This window comes from Glandiceps talaboti, chromosome 22, assembly GCF_964340395.1.
Source record: "Glandiceps talaboti chromosome 22, keGlaTala1.1, whole genome shotgun sequence".
NCBI lineage: Eukaryota > Metazoa > Hemichordata > Enteropneusta > Spengelidae > Glandiceps > Glandiceps talaboti.
Window position 1 is genome coordinate 7,858,158 of NC_135570.1, and position 20,678 is coordinate 7,878,835.

At 35.5% G+C, this 20,678-nt stretch overlaps 1 protein-coding gene across 1 annotated transcript; it reads right to left on the reverse strand.

The window, feature by feature from the left end:
• Nucleotides 1-785: 785 nt before the first annotated feature.
• LOC144452330 (uncharacterized) lies at nt 786-16,910 on the reverse strand. The gene is made up of 2 exons (XM_078143405.1): nt 16,777-16,910; nt 786-2,428 (listed from the first exon to the last, which is right to left on the reverse strand). Exon 2 carries the CDS (start codon nt 2,361-2,363, stop codon nt 972-974), a length of 1,392 nt encoding a protein of 463 aa, XP_077999531.1. The 5' UTR covers nt 2,364-2,428; nt 16,777-16,910; the 3' UTR covers nt 786-971.
• Nucleotides 16,911-20,678: the final 3,768 nt, after the last annotated feature.

A 20,678-nucleotide genomic window follows, 5' to 3' on the forward strand; every position in this document is an offset into this window, starting at 1 on the left:
AACACAACACAACACAACACAACACAACACAACGACCATAACACATGATTGTTCTGCATATTTACATAGGTTAATACAAAGGTGTAAAAATCAATGGTATGATTAGCTAGTACATAACGCCCCAGGTTACGAATGTGTACATTAAAGGCACACTTACACCTACACGTTTGCCTGAATTGCAGTCCAATATTTCCATAGGCCTAACATCATCACTATATTTCATTATCACATCATAAAACATTCTTCAGCCTATGAACAAGTATTACTCGCTTGACACTAATATCCGGGTATTCTTCCAAACTAAAATATTTTACACCCGTTGTACATCATAGAGTCTTTTGTTGATGGTATATATTGACGTCGGATACCTTCCAAAATTGAAATTCATGATTGTGGTCAAGCATACCTTTATCAGTGTTAGGTGTATTGCTAACACACAATATGGCCACCTTCTTACGATCATTTGGCACTATTTTAATTGTAATAGTTTATGTAGTATATCTGTGGTGAAGATACATGTTAAATATCACACCTAAGCCTGTTACAAATAGGAAAACTGCAAGTTAGTTTGCTTGCCATCATCCCTTTAAAAAATAAAATAAAAGTGCGCCCTCTATGACCCTTGTCGTGAATGTGGCTTGGAAGAAATACAGCTTCTAAATGAATCGATGTCAAACAGCAATGTCTCATTCAATGTCGTATTTCCAGTTTTGTCACGTGCACTCCAATGGCCAACACTTGTTACCTAATCGACCACAGAGGAAATAGTCAATGTTTACTGTGCTATCAATGTGCTAATTATTTATTTTCGTCTTCAATTTTAAAATTGTGCTTAAAATAAAACAAAATGAAATTACTCCTGATAAATATACCTATCCAGAAATTCTGTCGTTTTCTTTATTTTTAATCTTTCGTGTGTTTTTCTGCCTTTTTGAGGAAGAAGATATATGGCAACAATGTACAAAATACTTTTAAACTTTAACCCCAGAGTTGGTGACTTCCTCTTTCTTGCGTAGGTTTAATTTAGCTAATAGACTTTGCCATTTGCTTCCTTGATGTTCCTGATTTGGTACCCATACGCCATCACCTTTATTTCTCTTGGACTTACTTCCGCTCCTTTCATCCACCGAAGTTTCATCAGCACCCTCACGCACCAACTCCTCAGACAGCCTAGCCTCAATAGCTTTACCGAGCAACTCGGGATCAAACGCAGAAAACACGCTGGCATCAATGAGACCCTCGGCGTCGGCAGATTTCTCAGTAAGAGATGTTTCGCACGCTTCCTCTTCATTCGTCTCCTCCCCCTCAGCACCCATGACTTCTGAAATCGGTTTTAGTTCGAACTCTGGGAGTTCCTCTTCACTTTCATAACTGCCCTCATAAATGACATTTGGAAATACATGTTGGTTTGATGAACTTGTGAGAACATGAGTCAATGGATTTGCTTTGTTCATTGTTGTTGATGTGGAAGGTGTCGGCGACTGACGACTGCTTAATTTTAACGGTGAAGAAAAACTCTCCACAGAAGTAGACGAACCCGTCGACGCAGGCGCCTCGGCACTCCGACCAATTCGTTCAAAATTGGCTATCTTCGGACGACTAGAAATATTTTCTTTTCCGATCGGCGAAATCTCTGGCAGACTCATAAGTCGTCCAATTGACCCAATTGAACGTTTTTCCCTTGTAGTTTGAGTGGTGGTCTTGATAATATGTTTTAGATCATCATTTGAACATACGATCCCCGCAGAGGCTGAGCGTGGTTGGTTAAGAGAATGCTGACGCATAAATCTATTTACCTGTATTGCGGATTCACTGTTTGTACGTAATAACTTCTTAGTTGGGTGCCTTTCCTTCACCGACCTCGACCTGCTCTCAACTCTTCCTTCCTGCCCAACAACACAACTTGGTTGAGTTTCCTTCATTCGCACACTCTGAAAGATATCGTTACTCAACGCTCCATCAGACTGTGCCCTGGCTTTCTTTCGACCCAAACTAGCTTTCCCAGACACCTTTTCGTTAACCGGCGTGGAAGATTTCGATACAGTGTCATGTTTACTATCAGAGAGTAAACCTTGACTGTATTTCTTGAGGTCTGTAGGTGGGGAACTCGTTGGATCATCTTGTGGTAGTCTTTCATAATCAACACTTTTACTAATCTTCATTTTGGGTTTTCTGTAACGACTTGTACTTTCAGCTTGTGGCCTGCGATTGTCTGACATCACATTCTTTTGTTGTTTTGGATCGTTTGCTGAATGTGGTTTGCTATCAGTCACTTCCGTCAGTTTGTGAAATTCATTTGTGTTTCCACTCAAAAATTTATTCTTCTCAGCTTTGACCTTCCTCTCTGATAGCTGGTCTAACATTATTCGTGGTCTTTGTATTCGATATTTCAATATCTTCTTAAGTTTATACTCCAGGGAAGAAGTTTCTGTTGATCAAAATAATATGGTATCATTATTACCAAAAGCTGAATACGTTACCATGGTAACATTCAAAGGGGAACAAAGTCGAGGCTGATTTTATAGCTCAGCTGCATTTGTTATGCTTAGGGACCAGCGCACAATGTCACACAAGCTCAATAAGCGAACTTTGTTCGTTTAGAACAAACTCCCTCCCTCCTAAAGGAACGTTCACAAGTGCGACATTGACACGTTTATATACGATGTAAACCATGGTGAAAATTGTAGTGGTCACACCACTACGATCGATGTAATGTAAAAACATGATGGTAAACACACTAAAATAATACCAGAAACCCAACACTATATCATAAGCAACTTAGAAATATCTCAGTAGTAAATACAGAGCCTGTTATCATTGAAGATGTGACAGTTTTCGAAATTGCGAAATGGAAGTTCAGCAATCGCATTGACGCCAGACTCCCTCCCTCCTTATTGAGCTTGTGTGATATTGAGCGATCGGCCCTTAGGGGACAAAAAAAATCATTTTCATCTTGTATCGCGCGACGAGAAACGTGGGCAAAGTTGGCTTAGAAGAGGCCTCCGGGATCCTGTTCACTGGTTTGATGCATTATGGGAAATAACTGGGGACTAGACAGGTTCAGGGTTTGTCGAAAGAGTTTACTTGATCTTCCAAAGAATAACGCAATGCCAAGATAAAACAAGCCTTCCCATTTCCACCTCTAACGCGTATTGAAATAAAAATATCAGCAAATGGGTTTATAGCTTAAAATGTCCAAGGGAAGTATTTGAACACACCTGCCATCAAAAAACGAACTATATATGTTGTTGACCAATCTGACCATGAGGAACAATACACAGAAAAAGAAACTACTAAGAATTTGTTCATACAACATTATATATGAACATACAAAACAAATACTGATGTTCGAAAGACCCATTGATCGGTACTCCCTAAAGGAGTAATTCCTTCACAACGGCTGTCGCGGTATAGAGTAGTTGAACGACATAGCACTGTCATTCTGACGATACATATGAGGATCACAAACACAAAATGTCAACATATGAGATTGGGGTAAATGTGATGTCATCACCAGAGGTTTCAACCCATAATTTCTTTGTAGGAAATCCCCTAAATAGCCGAACACATGTCGAATGCAGCAGGGCTTCATTATTAGATTTCAAAGTAGGCTAAGTTATAATTGCAGAGCTGCTATTTTATCACCCAAAATCGAATACAAGTTGATAGCAGTAATCAATATAAGTGTTCTAATGGCAGAAATAAGTTTGACTGGACTTTTCGATAGCAGTAATCAATACAAATGTACTACACGCAGAAGTAAGTCTGACTGGACTTTTACTTTAATTTGATAGCAGTAATCAATACAATTGTACTCAAGGTAGAAATAAGTCTGACTGGACTTTTCCTTTAAGTTGATAGCAAGTGTTTGTTAGTTTTTTTGCATGGTATATGCTAATAGTCTGTAGGGTACGACCTGCAGTGCCACGCCTATCAACCATCACAAATTACTACAGTATGACATATCTTACAGTCTAGCAGGAAGAACGCTTTGTCGAAAACCATTTGCCTCGTTTACGGCAGCGCCAAGTCACGTTCCTCATTTCAGTGAAAATGTGTAGCCAGTCCTTTGAGAACACATTAAAGGGAATTTAATAATAACTTCTAATGAATGTGTCAAAATTAAAAGGTCATATTTACTGACACATCTTGTCCATGCGATATAAATAAAACCTTAGCTACCTCCGAAGTAGAACTAAATCTTTCAGTAAGTACGAATGCTTGTCGTAGTTCATCGTACATCACAGCGCGTGGATGATTTCAATAAAAATGGTTATATTTTCTTTAAAAAAAACTACTTTGGAGAAAAGAATTCCCCATCATACATGATTGTATATTGTTCTATTTGTGCAGTTGCAATGGCATTTTACTGCAAGGTATTTCACGGTGTTGTAATTAGATACTATGCCTCAATAATTGTCTTCATGCCGTCACAGAATATATATACGAGTGGCCTAAGGGGCCTTGTCACTACGAGTCAAGAAGTCAAGAAGTATTTGAATGAAGACAAATATTGCAGCATAATGTAATAAGTATAATCTTGAAAAATATGGCAATAATGGTGACTTGGAATGTTTGACTTAATTTCGAGCATGGCAGAACCAGTGACGTAGACACGGGTTGTCATGACGTAGAACGATCTGGGTATATGATACATATTTTCTGTTCCAATACATTACCCTGTATTTACATGGTTTGTGCATGGTATAATTAGATATTATCCTCAATATTTTCCTTCGTTCAACCAAAGATAATACGAGTGACCTGAGGGGCCTTGTCACTACGAGTCGCTAGACGAGTAGCAACAAACCATTAGCAGAACCAGTGACGTAGACACGGGTTGTCGTGACGTGGAACGAAAAGTGCATATAATTCATATGTTCTGTTCTATAACAGCATCTTGGCTTGTGCAGGGTATGATTTAATAAGTTCAGTCTGTGACCCAATTTTATTTTATTCATAATTGTATTTCTATCATAGAGTATCGATCAGTTAAAAAATCAATTTTAACGGATGTGTAAATGGTCTCATTTTTGCACACTGACAGATTTGTTTCTCTAGAAAGCAGAATTCCTTTAAAAAAGGGAGACATTTTCGACATATAATGACAGTGAAAAATAAAATATATTGACAGTAACCGCCTACAAGTGGACGTTATGTCTGATACATCTTCCGCGTCATTGATTACACTTTATGAACCACGGGTCGCTTCCTACTCAAATTTGATGTAATCTAGTTATGATTTAGCATAGTCTGATAGTATGGTAATCTTACTGTACAAAAAGAAAAGATGCTAGCTCGAGTATTCAAGACAGCGAGCATATTGAGAGGAACAAAGCATTGCCAATTATCTGATATGTATCTTCTTTTCCTGAAATGGAAATCATGGAAAAATTCTTGGCGATGACACTCATCCATTAATTCGTATTATAACCATAGACCCTCCAGCACGATGTTATAACACACCGTGTTCATATACTTTTCAGTGATTGGATTGGCTTAGATTGTACCGTCCGTGGTATGGTCTATTGACCGGTCGTGACCTCAATTTTAATATAGGGTGCACTATTGGCATTCTATCTTCCCTAGGGCAATAGTCGCGTAGTACACGGAAGTCGAGATTTGCTTTGATCATAGAAAGATTTCATGCCTGAGAATGTGATGTGTTATAAAACACTTATTGCCTTGCCTTATTTGGGCACTAGCAGATGTCATATTACCCTCATGTTGTTCTTTAGCAACTATTCCCCCCCCCACCGGGTTCCAGCCTGGAGAAATAGTTACATGACAGCCTTCGTGGTAATAGACGTCCACTAGTGCTCTCGCTCATACTACAATAAGTGTATACTATACCCTCATACCTATAATAAGTGTATACTATACCCCCATACCTACAATAAGTGTATACTATACCCTCATACCTACAATAAGTGTATACTATACCCTCATACCTACAATAAGTGTATACTATACCCCCATTCCTACAATAAGTGTATACTATACCCCCATTCCTACAATAAGTGTATACTATACCCCCATTCCTACAATAAGTGTATACTATACCCCCACTCCTACAATAAGTGTATACTATACCCCCATTCCTATAATAAGTGTATACTATACCCCCATTCCTACAATAAGTGTATCCTATACCCCCATTCCTACAATAAGTGCATACTATACCCCCATTCATACAATAAGTGTATAATATACCCCCATTCCTACAATAAGTGTATACTATACCCTCATACCTACAATAAGTGTATACTATACCCCCATTCCTACAATAAGTGTATACTATACCCTCATACCTACAATAAGTGTATACTATACCCCCATTCCTACAATAAGTGTATACTATACCCCCATACCTACAGTAAGTGTATACTATACCCCCATACCTACAATAAGTGTATACTATACCCTCATACCTACAATAAGTGTATACTATACCCTCATACCTACAATAAGTGTATACTATACCCTCATACCTACAATAAGTGTATACTATACCCCCATTCCTACAATAAGTGTATACTATACCCCCATTCCTACAATAAGTGTAAACTATACCCTCATACCTACAATAAATGTATACTATACCCTCATACCTACAATAAGTGTATACTATACCCTCATACCTACAGTAAGTGTATACTATACCCTCATACCTACAGTAAGTGTATACTATACCCTCATACCTACAATAAGTGTATACTATACCCCCATTCCTACAATAAGTGTATACTATACCCTCATACCTACAATAAGTGTATACTATACCCCCATACCTACAATAAGTGTATACTATACCCTCATACCTACAATAAGTGTATACTATACCCCCATACCTACAATAAGTGTATACTATACCCTCATACCTACAATAAGTGTATACTATACCCTCATACCTACAATAAGTGTATACTATACCCTCATACCTACAATAAGTGTATACTATACCCCATACCTACAATAAGTGTATACTATACCCTCATACCTACAATAAGTGTATACTATACCCTCATACCTGCAGTAAGTGTATACTATACCCCCATACCTACAATAAGTGTATACTATACCCTCATACCTACAATAAGTGTATACTATACCCTCATACCTACAGTAAGTGTATACTATACCCTCATACCTACAATAAGTGTATACTATACCCTCATACCTACAATAAGTGTATACTATACCCTCATACCTACAATAAGTGTATACTATACCCTTATACCTACAATAAGTGTATACTATACCCTCATACCTACAATAAGTGTATACTATACCCTCATACCTACAATAAGTGTATACTATACCCTCATACCTACAGTAAGTGTATACTATACCCTCATACCTACAGTAAGTGTATACTATACCCTCATACCTACAGTAAGTGTATACTATACCCTCATACCTACAGTAAGTGTATACTATACCCTCATACCTACAATAAGTGTATACTATACCCTCATACCTACAATAAGTGTATACTATACCCTTATATCCACAGTGAGTGTATACTATACCCTCATACCTACAATAAGTGTATACTATACCCTCATACCTACAATAAGTGTATACTATACCCTCATACCTACAATAAGTGTATACTATACCCTCATACCTACAATAAGTGTATACTATACTGCCAACAAATTCCCTTGGGTCAAATAATCAATGCACCAAGAACACACAGAAACTCCCATAACGCTTCCTTTACTCTTGCAATTTCACTATTAAACCATGGCGCCAGACTTTGAACTTATCTTTCGATTGAATAATGAGCAGCTTTGTACATCTCTCAAATTGACATTTCCGGAGTAACTAAACGATAATTTCCACTTCCTTGAAAACATTAACAAAAAAACGATTTGTTTGTACTGTATTTGTAGAGATAAAAGGTTACATCAACGCCATGCAATGAGTCACATATTGATATATATTGTACTCAGGCATGCCTTGATAGATCAACAAGTCAATGTAGGTGATGAAAGGAAAAACAACATCAACATAATTTGGGTATAGAAATAGGAAGAAAAAGTAAACCAAAATTACCTTTAAATGAAAAAAATTGCCACAGATGCAATAATAATGAATTAGATGATGAGTTTCACTTATTATTTTCATGTAGAAGGCACAGCAATCTGAAAGAATAATATTTTTCCAGAATTGTAATTTTAATATTTCTACTTTTTTGACGATATCACAAAAAGAAATAATCTTAGAAATGATAATGAAACACTGATATGCTGCTAGTTGATTGCATATTTTTTGCCAATTGTGAACCTTTTTTATATTTTATTTTTGTTTTTTCAAAATCTGTACCATACCACACTCTCTGGTAGTGTGTGTAGCGTAATAAAGATAGATAGATTGGTTATAATGTATTAGTATTATTATTTCAATTTAATCACATGCAAATACTGACATAATAAGAATCTCATAATAGCATTTTCATCAACCCATGATGTATGAGTCATGTACAACAGGTTGATGTCTTCATTTTACAAACTGTGGTCTCTACTGAAAATAAGCTGTAGTTTCCGCCACCGACCACCAAGGTGAAATGCTTTATTTTGTAAATTGTCTAAAAGTTTATATTGAAAACGTGGCAGGATAGTTAACATGATGATATAACACTAGTAATATGGACACTATCAAAATCACTTCAGTTATATTATATTAATTCGTACGGTGACTCCAGATTTTTTAACTTGATTTTACCTGAGAATAGGTTGATATTTTCTTGAATAAAGTAACAGCAAAAGTCAAAAGATGTTATATCATGATCAGAGGAGCATTCTCCATTAAATTGACCTTTCAAAACAAAGTTAAAACTGAGGTTCAAGTATCGATCAGGGTAACATAGCGGAAACAGCATAGAATTGCACAAATCAATGGAAGAAGCTCAGTTGATGGGTTCTCTTATCACTTAAAGGACAATAACAACATTGATTCATTGACATTTCTTCTTGTAAATATGTTGTTCGATGAACATTTTAATCAGCAGAAAGGCAGGTGTTATATTCTTTCACAATATTACCTACACGTTGCCAGTGAAAATGAATTACTCCTACGTTCCATTTTCCATTCTGTCAACATCGCCATCTGAACTCTATGTTATTACATTGACATTCTCTTCTTTCCCTTGCTTAGTTTTCTTTTAATGTAAAGTTCACAACAATTTATCAGCTGAGAATTTATCACAGCTGAATGAATCACATCGTGGATGAGACAACTAAATGTATTAAACAGTAGAGTTTCTATGTTAGCAATAGATTTATATGAATCTGTGGATGGGTGGGTGGGTGGGTGGAAAGATCATTGTATCAGGCGTGTATTTTGCATAGGAAGTAATAACTAATATGTATCTGTTTAATCACATAGCTGTGACAACATTAGGTAAACATTAGGAGAAAGGTTTATAATAGGGTCTCTGTGAACATCCTGGACAGGATTACATTGGATGAGAACTTCATACAATATATAATAATGCCAACGTATTCACATTGTATAGTGTAGACACTTTGTTGAACGCAGTATAACCTGATCGAGACTCCTTCGCGTTCAGTTGTTCTTCGTACATCAACCTCTGTCTAGCGTACTGTACTCTGAATCAAGGAAGAACATCTAAATGTCAAGAGGCTAAAATAAATAGTTTTCTGATAGGCTGGTCTAATTATATTTCCGGGGGTTTTCGTAATCAGACAGGTAAAGAGAATACAGGATCTCATGTCTAGCGTGAAACCTATATAATCATCAAACCGTAATACAAACTTACATTTTGGATGAACAAAATTATCCACGATATTATGAATTGTCAGTTTGTGTACAAAAGTTCACTTATTGTCTTAATTCTCAAACTGTAGTGTTTGAATATACATCTTTTACATAAAATAGTCTAAGAAGTTGCTGTTACTTTAATTTAATCTCACTGGCAGTCAAAATCCAGAAGAAAAAAACGAGGGATGAATGTGTAATATTTTGAATACAAAACAAAATGATCTCAAAGTTTACCCACATTAAACTTTAAAATGGCGACCAAACTTTGAGTTTACTCTATGAGAAAATGATAGACAGGCAAAATAAGATTTTGAAAAAAAAAATTTCTTTCATAATTTCAAAAGAGCCAGGAGCAAACTGTCAGAGGGCAAAGTTTTGGGAGATACGAGTTACTTACAAATTGGTACCCGAGGCACATAATTCTCAAGTCATGGTATTTTCATGGCCCCAGCTTTCAACTGACGTAAATTCAGATGTAGTTCAATTAATATAATGCCATTAGGGTTAGGGTTAAACTTGAGGGTTAGGGTTAGGTCGTGTAGACGACAATTGGTCTCTGACCTCAAACTAACGCTCTGCCGCTATAAAACACATATTATAACCAAGGGCATCTTGTGTTTTATATCTAATCCTTTGAGAGATTGGTGTAATTCTATGAGAGAAAATTGTTTCTTTTATTAACGCTAGGAGTGAATGCTCTCTGGCAGCAGACGGTTATCTCTTTCTAGTGCCTTGTCATAAACTAATTAGTGGCATGTTAGCAATGAGACATGTGACCTGGAAGGCAGACACAGAAATTAGTTTCATCAAGTTGTGCATTTTGTCGTTTTGTCCTAATAGCGTTATCTTGGCGTATTACCGTAAACAAGTGAGTTCAGACGGACATTCTGTTGATAAATATTTCACGGAATATAATTCTGCAATAGTGTATATCCGAATTGGTGTTTTTTAAAAGCTCTGGGGTTTAATGTTCTGTTTCTAAGGTAAAACAGTTTTATAACTCCTTCCATTGGAGGTATGTAATCACAGACAGACAGACAGCCAGACAGCCAGACAGACAGACAGACAGACACATGCACGCGCACATACATACATATTTACCTACACACACGCACGCACGCACGCACGCACACACACATACACACACACATACATACATACATACATACATACATACATACATACATACATACATACATACATACATACACACACACACACACACATACATACATACATACATACATACATACATACATACATACATACATTATGTTTGGCAAAAGAAAATGCAGCGTGTGTTTTCAGCTAGAAAATTTTCCCCAGCTTATCAAAGATACGTCAGATAAGACATTCTAAACAGATGAGTTCCGACTGGTTTAACATAATTTGACAGTTGATAACCTGTGTACCATGTTGCCTACGTATATAACTTCACTGTGCTTATCTGGATGAACGATTTTGTGGTGGTTGTCAGGTAAAATTACAATCTTAGATATGCGTAATACTTGCAAGGATTTGTCCAGTTAAACTAATTACCTTTTCTCGATATCCAAGTGACACAGACATGCTCTGTAATTTGTACTATATTTATGGTTTGGAGGCTTTTGCTGCTCATTTTTAGTTCAATTTGACAAGAGCAATTAGGCAATGTTATGCAACCTAATCCAGAATATTGCCAAATTACAGTACACGATTGCTTTCACTTGTACAAGTCATTATTCATTCAGCTCACTTTCCGGACAATTATATTGACTGTACACCGCTGAATAACACGAACAGTAGTTGCAATCGTGTGTCATAAGGTCTCTAGCTTTGCCACTAGAATACATTAGTGATGATTTGTACATTGCTACTAATGCGAGACCCAGTATTCAGCGTTGGTCGTCGATTAGCGGAGTTGTCACTTAACTGCATAAAATGTGGTTATAATCAGTGAAGTGTGGCTGCCATGCTGATTTAAACTAATAAACACAATAAAATAACCTCCCAAGCTTTGATACCATGCATGTCGATTGCCAATGATTTGTCCTTGTGAATAGTTGATAAGTGTACATTGACAGCTGGTGCTCTATAAATTACTGTAGTTGGTAAGTGTATATTGACCGTGTTCTTGGTAAGTGTATATAATTATATTGACTAACAGTGCTCTATAAATTACTGTAGTTGATAAGTATATATTGACTGTGTTCTTGGTAAGTGTATATTGCCTGCTAGTTCTCTATAAATTACTGTACTTGGTAAGTGTCTATTGACTGATATTGGTAAGCGTATAACGTCTACCGGTGCTTCTTTGTCTGTCTGTCTGTCTGTCTGTCTGTCTGTCTGTCTGTCTGTCTGTCTGTCTGTCTGTCTATCTCTCTCTCTCTCTAGCTCTCTCTCTCTCTCTCTCTCTCTCTCTCTCTCTCTCTCTCTCTCTCTCTCTCTCTCTCTCTCTCTCTCTCTCTCTCTCTCTCAACCGACGATATATCATGATTCAGAATGTAACAATGTTAAACAGGAGAGTGATAACTGCAATAGAAGTAGTACGATTCTATCAATATAGCTTTAAGGATCGTAAGTCCAAATCCGTTGGATTCCTCCATACTGGCCATTTTGGTAAAAAGACAAACAATTCAACTCGGAAAACCAGTCATTTTGCTTCATCATAGTTAGAAACCTACAAATTGACAACTAGTACATTTTGCAAATTTTAATCTCTGTCGATAAAATGATATATTAAGATCTATATTTTCCATTATAACAGACGAGAAATTCTACATATTTATAGTCAATTATTAGTCAATTACAGAAACCTCCATCAACATCCTACCTTTGTGATGATGAACTAAAGCTCCCTCGGGTATGTATTGTATGTATAGACTGTCCACATAACACTCCTACATAACATAAAGTTTGCATGCTGTGTTTTGAATGTTTGTGTGTAGAAAGCCTTTTTTTAATAAGTTCATTTTTTTCATCCATATTCGTTCGGATCTACGGGCATATGTTTGACAGTCATTTTAGTGGCTTTTATAAGCTTACGTGTTAATAAATGAAATGGAATATGTAGAGGATGATTGAATATAATAAATTGAGCCGTCTAAAATTAATTTTTAAAATGCAGGGAATATTTTTGTAAAACTTGCTGTTATTCCGTTATTTGACCGGTTTTTTTCCTAGTCATCGACATCCTAGAAGTAGAAATATTATCACCACATAATCAAAATTATGACATATTTTGTACATAGAATATTCATAGAACCATAATGAAATATGGATATGACTTTATGTCTAATTCCTTACATTCATATGCTAATATTTATCATCTGTGCAGATGTTTCATTATGACATGCAATAAATGGGTTATTTTATTACGTGAAATATGTGAACATGCGTTACAAACCATCTGCGACTCCAAAGATACAAATAAACCCGCGACATGGCATTGTTTCTAGGCAACATATCACCGTCTTAATATTTTACCGACCTCTGTCGTGATCCGATAGTTTGTACAGGGGGATGCTAATGAAGTCAACTAGGTAGAGCATAAATTATAGAACGAGAGCTGATATAATGCAAGCTTGTTACTGATGGATGGAATAATCGGGTCGATCAATAGACCGAACGACGGTGATTGATCAAAAGAGACGATATGATAAAGCCAGGTTCGTGTCTGACGATTCGAAAGCGGTGTCAGGAACAAATCACTATGTTCTAAACAATATAACAAAACAAAAACCAGACTTGCACAGATATTAAATGATACGTCAAAGATATGTTTATGAAATCATTTTATCTCCATTTATGTAGATTTTGAATTATTTAGCATCAGAGAGTCAATATATTGAAATCAAACAGTGATGTGACACAGATGACTATATCTAGCATGTTGTGTACATCATATTGCTACTACATTCTATGTATCTAAAATCCTAAGCAGCAGCTTACGGTGTTATTATGATTTATAAAGAAGGTAATACCAAGCACAGTTGTACATTAAATTCTACTTTAAAGCGAAAGTCGTAAATCAAAGGATATTAATTCAATAAAAATAGTCGCTTTTTAAACTAGTGTTTAGGTAGTATCTTTATCATATTACCTTTCATGGTGGCAGTCTTTGATGTTTAAAATATCTGTGTGTAAGCATATCTACGGTGAGAGATAATTCAATGATATACAAGGTCATGTACACACACATACATGCATACATATATACATACATACATCTAAACATACATCTATACATCTATACATACATACATACATACATACATACATACATCTAAACATACATCTATACATCTATACATCTATACATACATACATACATACATACATACATACATACATACATACATACATACATACATACATACATACGCACGAACGCACACACACACACACAGACAGACAGACAGACAGACAGACAGACATACATACATACATACATACATACATACACACACACACACACACACACACACACACAGAAATAAATAATCAATAATACAACGAAATCGGTCAACTATATCGTCTATACTCAATAACTGAAAATAAACACAATTGAAAAGAAACAAATCGAGATTATTTCCAAAATAAAAACCTATTCTGTCTTGCCACAGGCATGTGTTACTCAATCAACATCGAAAATCTTATTAATCGCGCAGTCTCGATGTCTCCATACAATTTCCAATTAATGTTCAGTATGAAGAGAGTTATCAAGACTACATAACAAATGGTACGTCACCTTTGAAATCCAATTCCAATTTTCCAATTACATCGTACAAAGTAGATGCATGAAGTGACTGCTCAATGTATAAATGACATGATAGCGAGTCAGCGTCTTCTTGACATGATTCACATTAATCTGGATGAAGCGAAATTTAAGATATTGCTTGATAAAAATGACTGCGTTGTCGTGCTTGACAAAAAATATAATATATTTCTCTCTTGCTTGGTAACAAGACTCTCTCTCTGTTTCTATTCCTTGATAAAAACTGCTCTCTGTTTCTCTTGCGTGACAAAAAGATAATCTATACCTCGCTGGCTTAATAAAAACACTCTCTTCGTTTCACACGCTTGCTAAAAACACTATGAGTTTCACCAGCATGGTAAAAACACTCAATCTCTGAGTTTCACTAGCTTGAGAAAAAATAATCTATGTCGATAAAAGCGACTCTGTGGTTCACTTATTTGATAAAAAGTGACGTTAGTTGTGTTTTTTCTTATATAAACGACATTATACTAATAACTGACTTAATAAAAACGACACTGTGTTTTTATTGACGACATTTTTTGATGCAAACCACGTTTCCTTGTCTTTCTTGATTATAACAGTAAAAATCACAATGTGCTCATCTGGTTTGATAAAAGCGACACTCTCTGTTTCTCTTGCTTGCTAATATTCACTATATTTTGCTTGCTTTATAACACGACTCTTTGTGTGTTTCAATTGTTTGATAAAAAATGACACTCGCTGTGTTTTCATGTTAATAAAAATGACACTGTGCTTATCTGGCTTAATAAAAGCACACTCTCTACTTCTCCTGCTTGATGAACAGAGAGAGACAGGCAGACAGAGATAGAGACAGAGACAGAGACAGAGACAGAGACAGAGACAGAGGGGGAAAAGAGACACTCTGACATTATATTTCTCTCGCTTGGTAAAAACGATTCTCTCTGTATTTCCCTTGCTTGCTAAAAACGACACTTTTTTCTCACTTGATAAAAATTATGCTTTCTGTGTTTCTTTCGTTTGATAAATATGACACAGCTTAACTTATAGAAATGACATTCCCTGCGTTTCTCTTTCTTGATAAAAAAAGAGTACGCTCTCTCTGTATTTCACTTCCTTGATAAAAAATGTCGTTCGCTATGACACTGTGCGTATCTGGCTCGATAAAATCTACACTCTCTATATTTTTTCTCTCACAACCCATGTAATAGTACATGAACATTCATGTTTACCTTGGTATAGTGTTGTTTTTTTCAATACTCTCAGCGAGTTAATGGAACCCCTCATTTAATAGGCATACTGATACACATTTCAATCTGACTTATTAACAGGCCGTTTACCTGTATCGTGTCCCTACATACAATCTGTAATCGATACGACTAGCTGTATACATTGCATGGTGAACTTTACAAAAGACAAAAATAGAAACATGGGTAAATAGGTACACAAAGTGGATATTGCATGTATGTTTATGTATGTGTGTGTGTGTGTGTGTGTGTGTGTGTGTGTGCGTTCGCGTGTGTATGTGTATGTGTATGTGTATGTATGTATGTATGTATGTGTGTATGTATGTGTATGTGTGTGTGGAGGATTCTGTGTTAATTACGATTTTCCAAAATAGCTACTGATGTAAATAGTACGATTAATTGCTATGTATGACGTCACCAACGTACAATGTTTTCCCTGGAGAAATAGTCTTCTAGCGCTATTCAGACATCTACGTGTTATCATGGACATGATCATCGTTATTCCTCGTGCAATATTACGAGTGCAATATTACGGTCATTATAAAACACTCCATCGCCTTCATTCCTCACATCATGTGTAAAACACACCGTCTCTCAAAATGACACTGCCTAATTCACCAATAACACGTATGTAATGTCAAATACCGTATGGTAAAAAATATCTTTTGAAAAGCACGTCTGTGGCTTATACTACTAACAATTCAGGATGGAAATTCCTATAAAGTGTCCAGAATTATATACTATCGTAGTGTAAGTAGATTCAACATGGCCAACACTGCTTTAGGGTTGTTGAGATTATGTTGTTCATGATGGTTGTAGGCAGTACTTGTATGAATTATGGCAGTATATACAATTTCTGTATTCGGCAAGACATTTATCCAGTCATTGCCAATGTTAATGTCTACCTGATATCACTTCCTCGCTGCCCTATCGACAACTAGCCCAGAGCTCTGAATGATATGTGTTAAATTCCCAACTGTTAGACCGAGCAATATCATTCATTCAATACTATATTTTACTCACCGTGCAGGGACGTCACATCTTGGGCATGAATAAGAGTGCTAGCAAGCAAAATATAACATCGCGGTTGTAATTCACGTCGTCTGAAAGATACTAAAGATAGTTGACGGCAGCTTGGGATATGCAGGTTATAGAGGCAGTGTGCGTCAGGATTGAGCTCATCTAAATCTTAATTTGCATGATCATATGCAGAATAAACTTACAGCTGTTGACATCCAATAAACATATATGCGTTCAGGTCAAAATGCGCATGCTCTCATTACGACACTGGCAACTGATATAGGTTGAGTTATTAGCTAGGTGTGTATTCTGTGTATGAAGTATCGGACAGACGTCATGCTAGGAGATACAATTATTATAATTAGTATGCAGTATTAGTTGTCTAATTATAGTTATTTGATACTCTCCCAACCAATTCAAAACAACATGATTTACAGTAGCTATTTTATGTTATTGTTTGGACTATAATGATGTTTCTGTGTTCTATACTTCCGTCGACAATCTATCAAATTTAATGTACATAGTTTTCATTTTTTCTCTCGACAAGACCACAAAAAAGGTATATCAAATTTATTGCCAGATTGCTTGATCTAAAATACAGTATATATAAACTGTGTATACTGACAGTATTGTTGGCTGGTTTCTATTTTTGGCGCTTCAATATAGAACATGTATAAATCATTGTAATACAAATAAGATCTAAACAGAGTGTCACAATTCTCAAATACAATGAATTCAAACACAAAGCCGACGATTTATCCAGAAAATACTAATATTAAAAATATGATATTCGTGAAAACAAATAGAAATTTTTAAAAAAATGCAAAACGAGAAATTATGGACTATATAATTACAAAATCTATTTACAAATTACTGGTTTTAGCAAATGAATGAAAATATTAATAAATAAGATATTATATTTTGTAGCATTTATTAATTCATAATATGGTATAGGCGTAACCAATAGAGAAGCGAAAGACAGGATTTTATGGCTTAAGTTCATAATCACGACGAAGCTGAGTCCAGCAGACAATTTCCGCCTGAAGTCGATCGTCTCTCTAGAGCTGCACGTATCTCTTAAAATAGTGAACTTTAGTTACCTCTTCTATCAATCATAGCTCAATTACGATATGGGTATATAATATATATTTTTAATTTTTCGAAGGCTCTTATATAGTACTAATATCATACTATGGGAATGGATAGAATTGTCGTATGGGGGACAGGGTGACATCGCCTTGTAATACAAGAAAACTGATATCTACTTTTAAAAAAAATGAAGTCTCCACTCAAAAGTCTGAGACTTATGCTAACAATTTTCGCATGAAAGAAAAATGACAAACAGACGTAAATTGCATATTCAAAAACTCGTCTGCTGTATCACAAACCAATTATAATTTGGTAGCGATGCATTATTAGGAACAGCTGCCATATTTAGTCACAATTTCCCTGGACAATGAGGAGGATAAAAGGTAAATCGCGGATGACATCGCATCACAGCGTTAGAAGTCAAAGGCCATAACTATGCCGTCATAAACAAATGTCAAGTCGCGACCTTCAAACTTGCATCATGAATATTGTATACACAGGTAATGGCGGTTGTTGAATTAGTTGAGCAACAACTGCGTATTCATCTACAAGATGGATGAACTGTGCAGATAGTCACATTACGTTTGATTTATAGGGTTTACACGATTGCCTTGTGTATCATCGGCCCTTCACTGCTATCATTACAGTCCGACTTATCCACTACACTATACATGCTACTCGTACCGTTCCAGTCCATCAACACAACCACTATATATAAATCGTATGATTGACAGCTTACATTAAAACTGACATGGACAATCCTTTTAAATATTCACGTTGTTGTCACCATATTTCATCGCGATTATGTGTTCATGTGTAAGACACTCGAATTAACAACAGTTTAAATGATCAAATATATAGATAGTCACATTAGCAATACAAGGGTTAACTTGTCACTCAGTATTACTGCGTGTCTTCATTTTCGCTTCTTTGCTCATTCTTAGACAATTTCCTATGAATTGAAAACAGGGTTTACCGTGAACTACATTGTAGTACGTGAATTGAATACACACCACTTGTGTATCAGTTGGGTTGTGCCATGTGATTTCGTAAGTTTTACTAATCATGATAAACTTTACATACCAAGTTTTTAAAAATTTGTTTTTAAATTTTATGTTTTATTTCCTCTATAAATACATACAACATACTAGTACATTACAAAACTAAAAAAAAAACATAAACAAAATGAAGGGAAAAAGGAGAAAGAAAAATAAGGTGACTTGCTTCCAAAGATGGTGACCTTCTAAAATAAAATTCGCACAAGTTTTATATTCATTTTTTGCACAAATTGATGCAAGCCGTAGGGTATCCACTTCATTTGATGAAAATCAACCTTATCACTTGCCCTAGCAACGAATAATGCAATATTATAAATGTTTCCCAGAAATAAACTAAACCCCCTGAAAGATAGTTTCTGTTAATTCGGTTTTTACCAAATAGATGCATTTACGAATAACTAAAAGTAATAAACTTTATGATAATTTTTTTTCATTTGGGTCACGTGTTTCTGGTTCTTCTTGACATATTCCACAAAGATCTGTTGTGTATTTTGTTGGATTAAAATGATGAAGTTGTTGATTTGTATATATATTATAATATGTAGGTTTGAATTGGAATTCCCTTGGTTTACTATCAATAGGTACTTTTAAAACCGAGCTCAACCGTTTTCTTCCAACCAGTTCAGTTGAGGTATTTCTCGATTTCGTCTTAACATTCTATTCTCTAAAGTTTACTCTTTAAATCTGCCTTTGAAAGTGACTCAAACAAAAATCTTTTATTGTGATTGGTTGAATGCAAAGGCTGCTTAGCTTTTAAACAGTTTTGGATAGAATGTAACAAACCCATCCACTTTATGTTTATTTTTGTTTAACGTCAGACCCTATTCTTCGTTAATTTGCCATGGAACAGATCAGAAACAAAAGAAATACCTCCTTCCTGGTATTTGCCATCGAAAACTGAATTCCTACCTACTGATATGATTTATTATTCCAAGTTAATTGACCACCTTCTAAATTATTCATATCAGACCACATGACCAAGCATTTGCCAGCAAAGTCTGTCAAGCATACATGTTTCTATTAACATTACATTTCAATAAAAGCGGTCCCCAACTTTTTTCAACTTATAATTAACATTTTCGTAATATTTTCCATGGGAGTACAAAATTGTGTTTGAGTGTGCAAATTCTCTGTGCACTCATGGCTCACCTCCCCAATCATTGTTTTTTTTCTGGAACCCTATCCCGCCCTTGCCATAAAAATGCATAAATTATTTTGTAAGTCTTTTATTGGATCTTTTGACATCGTGGTATTTAAAAGTATAAAGGTTAGTTTTGAGAGTACTAATGTTTTAATAACTTGACTTAATAACTTGAATTTTTCCCAATAAGACTTAGTTTTCTACATTTCCAATTTTCCAAGATATTTTTTGCATTTTCGATAGGTTTCACCAAGTTAAAACTAGACGATTTATATACCTGATGTATACGTGTGTGTGTGTGTGTGTGTGTGTGTGTGTGTGTGTTTGTGTGTTTGTGTGTGTGTGTGTGTGTGTGTGTGTCCGTGCGTGGGTGCGCGTATGCGTGGCGCGGATGTGTGTGTGCGTGCGTGCGTGATGCATATATGTTACATACAAATATACATTATATATATACATATATATGTATATATACATATATATGTATATATATATATATATATATATATATATATATATATATATATATATATACATTAAAAGTATTACATCCGTGTAGTATATATATTTATATATTATACCCATCTAACTGCCTATCAGTGACACCCAGAACGACGTGT